Source organism: Lagopus muta, chromosome 5 (assembly GCF_023343835.1).
Source record: "Lagopus muta isolate bLagMut1 chromosome 5, bLagMut1 primary, whole genome shotgun sequence".
Taxonomy (NCBI): domain Eukaryota; kingdom Metazoa; phylum Chordata; class Aves; order Galliformes; family Phasianidae; genus Lagopus; species Lagopus muta.
In genome coordinates, this window is record NC_064437.1 from 22,935,720 (window position 1) to 22,944,205 (window position 8,486).

An 8,486-nucleotide genomic window follows, 5' to 3' on the forward strand; every position below is an offset into this window, starting at 1 on the left:
CCACAGCTTCCGTAATAATGTCAGAGGAAGTGCTGCCCCGTCCTCTGGGTCAGCAACTGTGATGCCTCACGTCACCAACATGGGGGTTCACACTTTGCTGGAGATCACCTCATGCCCAGATTGGTACCCTGGGGCTGCCCTGACCTATGATGGCAGTGTCACCCCTCAGCTGCTCCCCCATAAAGCCAGGAATTCAACTCAGCATCCTGCTCCCCCTTCCTGGCACAAGCTTGTGTCTGCTGGCAACCCACCTCCCGCTGCACGTCTGGCTTCCCTTCCAAACACCATGCAGCTGTTTCTTCCTCTCCAAAGAACGAGGTGAATGTAAAATCAATTACCATGTATTTTCTTTGACCAAAGTTCCTTCCAGATGTGACCTGAGCCTGAACTGCCCAAGCTCACAGCACTGAGCTGGGTTCTGCCCAGTGCCAGCAGTGAGCTGGGAGAGCTGTATGCCCAGCAAGTCCAGGGCTACTTGTCTCTGTGAGAGCATGGACACAGAGACAGGGCAGCCAGAGGGAGCTTTTTTGCAGTAGGAACTACTATCTTAAGGCTCATCCCTGGAGCCTGCTCAAGATATCCCAGCCCCTTTTGTTCCCATGTCTCTACAGGTGCTGGGAGCTGTCCCAGCCACCTCAGTGCCGTGGCAAGGGGGGAGTGGGAAGAGCAACAGGTAAGAGGGAACCAGGAGACTGAATAAGGCCCCATCCAGCACAGGCAGCCCGTTATGCATCATTCAGGAGCTCTGTGCAGGCGAGCAGCTCTCCTTCAGTACAACTACACTCACAGGGGAAGAGGATGTGGGGCTGGGGAAAGACTTCTGACACATACATAGAAAGTTTTAAGATGTTTATCAGATGGAACTGTTTCTATCAGCAAAGATTTTGGTACCAAGCATGTACCTCTGATCTTGCGGGGTTCAGCCAGATCCTAGTAATGCCAGCATAACAGAAAATACTGCAGTTTCTAAAGAAATGCATGTGTAAAGCACGGGGAAAAAAATAGCTGCATGTGGTGTGAAGCATATCAGAACATGTAAATGGGGTGGTTCATGTTAGGGAAACCACTACCGAAACAGCCAACACCTCTTGCATCTGTCAGCACTGCTCTTCCTTCAGGGAAGAGGCTGGAAAAAAAGAGGCTGAAACGGAGAGCAAGGGGCTCAGAGCCAGCTCCTGCTCAGTAATACCGCACCTTCACTCTCACCAATGGCACGGCCTCACCCTGCCCTGCTGCTAACCCCTGCCTGACGCAGCCTTTCTGTATGACTGGCTAGAGAGGAGGCAGCAAATAACTGTTTTCTTGGCACATCCTGCACTGCCTCGCAGCAGGAGCCTGCCCAGCCCCATGGAGCTCCAAGCCTGGCTCCCAGCCACGTACTGGATCTGGGGATACCGGAGGCTCTAGGGACAGTGTTCCAGACCTCATCCCACAATTCTGCCCTTGTTGGGTCCTTTGTCAGCAAGTCCCTTGAATCCCTGGTATAAAAAAAAATAAGGCCATGACATGGAGTAAGCAATGGTTGTTCGGGGTTTATTAAAGATTGGGAATACAAGGATGGGCCCTACTGCAGAGCCAGGTGCCAAAAGCAGGGCTGGGTTTGGCTGGCCAGGTGTGGTCTTCTCTCCAGGCAGCCCTCAGCGACTGAATTTCCTATGGAGCAGCATCCAACCTCCCACCCTGCAGCTCCTTCTGGAGCGGAGCCCCTCTCCGCCCCATCCTGGGTTACTTATTGCTTTAACGTGCTATTTGATTACAGAGTGATGAGGGACGAGAAGGCATGTCTGTTGCAGTGGATTTGTGCTGTCTTCGGGCTGCAAAGGGAGATCTGTCAATCAGACCTGAAGAGGGATGGAAGAGAAGGACATCCTCAGTACAGCAGTGCATTGGGACAGACTCCATCTCTGCCGACAAGCCTCAAAGTAAGGCACCCACTGCTGGAGCCAAGCAGTGGCAAAGGCTGCTGGGGCTGGCAGAAGGGAGCTGGCACCCAGCAGTACGATCTTGAGCACGGATGTGAGCAGATGAGCACTGAGGGGAAGCACCAACCTGAACTCTACTTGAATGTGTGGCTCTCAGCTCCTCCCCGGCCAAACCCTGAAAGAAATTGGAGCAGGATCAGCAGTGCTGCAGGATGCACTGCTGTGGAGAGTCAGGGGCTAAGATCCCTGACTCCCTCCCCCCTCCCAAGCCCCCAGCCCCAATTTACCCTACCTTTAGGTCCAAATAAGGCAGCATAGCAGGGGTGGTTGCAGTAGGGCTTGCCATCATGCTGCAGGAAGAGAGGAGAGTATCAGTCCCTGCGCCCTGCTGGCTGCACCCACCCTGCTCTGTGGGTGCTTCCCAGGCACCAGACCTACCTCTGCGTGCCCCCCGGATGTCAGGGTCTTGTTACACTTCTCACATCGCAGGCAGGGCCGGTGCCAGTCCTTCCCCAGAGAAGTCACCTTCTCAGCTGCCATGGAAAGAGATGGGTTAGCCAAGGCTCTGACCAAGCACAAGTTGTATGAGACAGGCTGGCCCCTGCTGCCAGCACTAGGGAGGATGAAAGATTTGGGGCTACTTTCCCAGTCTTCTTGCCCAGAGCAGAAGTCCTGCAAGTGCCAAACCCAAGCCTGCACACACAGGACCCCAAACCCAAACCTGGGACACAACACTGCCAAGGACCCTTACCCTAAACATGGTGGCTGCCCCATTTGAGGACAGACCACTTTCACCGGTCTGACAGAGAAGATTTGGGCATCTCTCCCTTCCAACATCAGCCTGCATGGAGATGATTTTCTCCAGGCCAAACAGAGCTCCTCTACCCAAACTCCCCTATGGTTGATGGGGTGAAGGTGGTGGTGGACAGGTATCAGACAGGGGGTGCAGCAAAGCCACCACTGCACCCTCCCTATCACCAGCTGCAGCGACAGCACTGATTTGGTGCCATTGCTAACCACAGCAGGGCCAGAGCCAGGCCAGGGCTTGGGGAACAGCACGCTGCTGGCTTGGGCCAGGACATGTTTGTGGAGAGGGGAAAAAGCAATGTGGCTTCTAATTGCAGCCCAGCAGGGGAGGAGGTTGTTTCTGCAGTATTTTCTGTAGACGTATGTGCTCTTGCTATTGGCAGTTGCACCCCTGGGGATTTATTAAGTGATAAAGCAGAGCTTTCTACAGGAACCCAGCCACAGCCAGCTCCAAGCATTCATCCCTGTCTGCAAAAGGCGGTCAAGGAAAGGGTTTCTTCGGGATCCAAATCTGCCCACAGCAGCTTATGCAAGGAGCCAGCCAGCAGCTGCAGAGGTGGAAGCAGGGGCAGCGCCCAATGGCACGAGGCAGCCCTGTGCAGCACAAAGAGCCTCCTGTGTCCTGCCTGGGTGCCAACCGGGTACAAGAGGAGCCCTTGCTCTTTGCAGACTCAGTTTGTCCCAAAGCAGCCCAAGGCACACCCAAGGAAGGACCCAGGGAACTCTGGAGCAGGGGTTGTTCTGCCTCCTCTCCCAGCGCTCCCTATCTCCATGCAATGAGCTTATGGCTCCAGCCACTTCTGAAGCCTCCTCTGCACTAATTGTGCCAATTTCATAAGAGCAAGCTGATAAGAGCAGGGCCCAACCCCTCCTTGGTCAAATGGTCCCTGCGCTGCCACGGCCACACCTGCAGGCACAGCAATCTCATGTGAGCCGACCTCACTTCTTGGCTGCAGGCACGGGCTCAGCCAAAGCCGTGTCCCAGCTGTAGGGCCAGAGTCACCCCAGCGCTGCCCTGAGATGGGCATCACCAGCAGATGGATTTGTTTGACACAGAGAACAGCTATGGGGAAACCTTTATCCCTGACCCTTCAACCTCATGTTCCAGCATGAGATTTCTCCAGCAGAAGTGGAAGCTGCGGCACACCCACAGGCAGAGCAGAAATAAGGCAGAGTGCAAAAGTCATGGTACTCAGGTCGCTGATCTCAAGGAAATTAAGTACAGAGATGCACACACACACTGCTCTCAGCAATCCACAGCAAACTCAAATGGGGAAACGAGGAGGTTTGGCCGCTGCAACCTGGCTGCTTCAGCTCAAATCTTGGGTGAAACAACAGGACAACGGCACCCGAAGGAGCAGAACATGGCGCTTCAGCCCCAGTTTGGAGGCAGCGCACTCACGCCAAGCCCCGCAGCACGCAGAAACCCAACAGGTTCAAAACAGCTTAGCCACCTCCCCGCTGCACAAAGCCACAGAGACCATCATGGTGCTCACCAAGGGCACAGCCATGCACCCTGAGCCCCTTGCAGCCCACCTTGCAAGGTTGGGTAGGGCTGGTAGGGCTGCAGGGAGAGAGCAGGGCTCAAGCACTGTGCTGAGCTACCCTGGGCAGGCTGGGAGTACCCCGCAGCCCCTCACTTCTGGTGGATTTAGGGGGCCATCCAAGGCATGCCGGGGAGACACAGCACAGGGGCGCACGGCGGTGGGACATCTCTAGAGTCTGCAGCACTCAGGACAGGCAGCACGGGGGTAGCAGGAGCCGGTGGGGGGACGGGGGAGAAGGAATCCCTTACCGAAGTAGACCTCCTTCTGGCAGCGGGGACACTTGGGCATGGTGTCAGCTCGGCTCGGCTCCGTTCGTCGTTCGCACGGGCTGTGGGATGCTCGGCTCCGGCCCCGCAGGAGTCATTGCTCGGGGGCTCCTCCCCGCCCCGCCCAGATGTGCGGCCCCGCCCGCAGCTGGAGTCACCTCCGGGTGCTGCCAGCCCGGGCTCGGCACCCCTTATATCCTGCTCTCTTTGCATCCTGCACCCCTCGAATGCCACAGCCCTACACTGCTTGCCCCCTTGCCCCCCTGCATTCCCACCAGCTGAACTTCTTGCAGTCCATTTCATTCTTTACACTTCCACACCCCTTGCACACAGCACTCTTTGCATCTTGCACCTCTTGCTTCCTGCACACTTTGCATCCTGCACTTATCTGCATCTTGCACCCCTTCTGCCCTACTCCCTTAGCACCCCACACTTCTTGCACTCCCACCACCAGCACTTCTTGCAACTCCTACATTCTTTGCATCCTGCACCCCTCTATGCCCTCACCCCCAGCCAGCTCCTTGCTGGCTCTTGCCCACCCCAGTGCTGCAGAAGAGCCCAGGAGCCCTGCAGCAGGGCTGGAGACATGATTGGCATCATCAATTAACCACACCCAATCAGACCACACCTGGGTGCTGACACAGCTGACAGACCTGCATCATTCCTCCAGTGCAAAAGTGCACCTTGGAGCCATGCTTGCTGCCTGTGGGTAGCCTTGGGGAGGAGGTGGGGGGCTGGATCCTTCTTGCAGGGCCTCAGGAATGGCGTGGGCACAGTACACAGGGCCTGCCCATCTGAGGCTGACTGTTGTCATTTTATTAACAGCGAGGACTTGTTGTTCCTTTGTGTTTGGCTGTGAAGGAAATGAGAAGCCTATCCAAAGGTCTGTTTTGCATGAAACAATCCTCCCCAGGGCATGTCGCTGTGCTGGGAAGGTCGAGAGGCCCTGTGAAAGGCAGCACCAGGACCCAGCACCCGAACCTGGGGCACTCCTCGTCCCACAGGACCAGGCCCCCACCCATGGGTGCAGGCTGTGAGCCCACCGCCTGCTGGCACCAGCCTTGGTCCTGCGGGGAGGGAACTCACAGGCCAGCCGTGAGTCATGCAAGGCCTGCGAGGCTGCAGCCTCCACCCCGTCTCCTGTCTCCTCCGTCCTTTCCGCTGGAGCTGCGGCCCTGAGGCAGCACATATGTGTACTCATCACGTTTTGGATGTGCCATGTCCCGAGTCCTGAGCTCAGATGGCACATGGGGCACGTCCCCTCTCTCTGGCAGCCCTGCTTCCCTCCCAGTCTGCTCTGAGGCCCCGCCAACCAGGACAGCCGGCCCCAGCTGTCTCCCTTTTAAGGCTGTTTTGGTGCCAGCGGGCAGCTCTTCTCAGCCCCGGCCCCTGTTCCCCATGGACCACACAGTGCCTGGCCCCTCTCCTGCAGTAGGAGCCTCCCAGCCCAGCCAGGCAGACTGCGTCCCCATGGCATTGCATGCTGGCAGGGCCAGACAGAGCATGGGGATCTCAGCCCCCCCGTGCCCTTGTCCGAGGCCGTTTGGGCAGCAGAGTGGGCACAAGGCCGCGGGGGGGTGACACAGCCGGCGCCGAGGAGCCGGGCGCTGCTCATTGCCAACCATGCTGAGCAGGGCTCCGTGCCACTCGGGCCCCTGCTGATGATGTGGTACCACTGGGGTGAGCTCAGGGTACCCACGGCACTGCTGACTAGGGGGAGTCTGGCAGCACCGTACAGATGTGCTGGATGTGGCCTTTCCTTCGTTGTACAGGGAGTAGTTTCACTGACACTCCCAATGCCAAGGTGTGGAACCCCTCAGCAGGAAGATACACCGCATCCTGCCAGCCTGCAGCCCCCCAGCCACAGCACTGGGTGAGCTGGACACCGCTTCTCCACCAGAGGAACAACACAGACACCAGCTGCAAACAGCCTCCTCAGCAAAGCCACTGTTATCTTATCTGCAGACCTTGTTCCAGCTAATTTAACCATCAGCATGGCACGCCCCGGCTGCCTGTGTCCTCTGATACCAATCTGGGGGTGGAGGCTCCGTCCTGATGCATCAGGCGCCGGCGTTCCTGAGCAGCATGGCAACACCCTCACAGCAACCCGGGTGGCCAACTGTTGTTTGGGGTGATGCACTGGCAGGCATCCCTGCCCCATCCCTGAGCATGTGCCTCCAGCAGGGCTGTGGCCTCAGTGTGTGTGCACAAAGGAAAGATGAAACAGTGATGACAAGATCAGCCAGGTCCCCTGTGCCATGCCATGCCACCAAGCTACCCTTGCCACCTGCTTCCATGAGCGTCCTTGTATTCGTGCCATTCAAACATGCCCCACGTGGAGTGACCACAGCCTTGCTCACACTTTCCTCCTTTGCAGAGCTGCCGATGCCTCCTCCAACTTCTTCCCCAACCACGGATCCTCCCAAGCAGCTCTGGGTTCCCTCCCCAAGGAAAATGTGATTCAGCAAACCCCAGGAATGTCCGAAGCACGTTGCTGTTGTGGGGCTGGTGGGAGATTAGGAGATGTAGACATTTTCCAAGTGTTTTCCAGCTGCAGCTTCTGCAGAATTCCCCTCCCTGGCCATATTTCAGCCTGCACTTGTGTAAGTCACGGGCTCGCTCAGCTGAGACAACTTATTGTAAAATATGTCCTACCCAGCCCAATATGTAACTCATTTGACAAGAAAATTACAGGGTGGATTAGAAAGCCCAGAGAGGCCAGGAGAGGCTGCCAGCTGTGGGATCCCAGGGAGAGGCTGGAGAGATGCTGGAGTGATGTCAGAGATGGGGTGCCGGGGGCTGCGTGCCCCCGCCTGGCTCCATGTGTGGCAAATCCCATTAGGGCAGCACATGGGAGCAGAGTACCGAGCGGGCTGTCAAACCCAATTAAACCCTAAGGGGAAATTCTGGGGTATGTCTTCATAAAGCTGAAAGGAGGCTGAGGGCTGGGAGGAACCGGGAGCAATGCTGCATGGTGGGCAGGGATGAGCACTCACACTGCCAGGCCAGTCTAACCCTGCTATACACATGTGCCGGAGGGTGCCTGGCTGCCCGCACAGTGCCACCCTTGGCACTTGGCTGGGATTGCCAGACGTGGGACAGGAGAACCTCTCCAAGTCCCAGCTACATGGAAAACGTCCTGAAATTCCATCCAGGCACAGCTTCCCACTTCTCCCCACGCAGAGTCTGGCCAAAAATCTCCATTACCATCTGCTCTTTCCTGCTAGTTTTCCATTAGCAGCAGCCCCAGGAAATCTCCTGGCTGAAGCCCTTTGTGGGCTGTGTTGGTGCATTTTCCTGGCACCATTTCTCTAGCAGTGGTTGTACCCACCTGGGCTGGCTGAAGATGTGATGCCCGCCGCTTTGGGAAGGTATCCCAGGGTTGGGGGTGCTGAGACCACAGGGCCACCTCCCCACCCTTCCCAGCCCTGCCATGGGATTGGCCATGCCACCTGCCCTGCACTGGCTCCAGGCTGCTGATGCTGTACATTTTATTCCCAGTTAAAAATTCACTTTGTCAAGGTGAGAAGGGGAACAGGGAGCAGGTGGGTCTCTGGGTCTCTTCCTTCTCCAAAGGGAATCGGGACACTTGGGTCAGTCAAGTCCCCCCAGGCACATGGCTGAGCCCAGGACTCCAGCAGCCCTCGGAACAGCTCTGCTGCTGCACCCCGCTTCCTGCAGTGACCCTCTGCTCTGCAGCCCAAGGTGGGAAAAGGGGTCATGGAGCACTGATAAGACCATGGAGTAATAGTAATAGGGCAGGGGCATCCTGGGCTATCCCTGCTGCCTCTTGCAGGGAACTCCCTGCTTTATAGCCCTCAGGTATTTGCTCTCTGCAGCGGGGCTGTATGTGTGCTAAGGGAAACCTCTGCCCTCTGCAGTGGTGGCACAGGGAGGGAGAGGGATGGCCACATGCTGTGAGGCTGTATCCTTGTTTTAGATGG

At 57.0% G+C, this 8,486-nt stretch overlaps 1 protein-coding gene across 1 annotated transcript; it reads right to left on the reverse strand.

The window, feature by feature from the left end:
- Positions 1–1,512: 1,512 nt before the first annotated feature.
- Positions 1,513–4,658, reverse strand: CRIP1 (cysteine rich protein 1). The gene is made up of 5 exons (XM_048944937.1): positions 4,525–4,658; positions 2,361–2,455; positions 2,215–2,272; positions 2,050–2,097; positions 1,513–1,841 (listed from the first exon to the last, which is right to left on the reverse strand). The coding sequence occupies exons 1-4, from the start codon at positions 4,562–4,564 to the stop codon at positions 2,057–2,059; spliced, it is 234 nt and encodes a 77-aa protein (XP_048800894.1). The 5' UTR covers positions 4,565–4,658; the 3' UTR covers positions 1,513–1,841; positions 2,050–2,056.
- Positions 4,659–8,486: the final 3,828 nt, after the last annotated feature.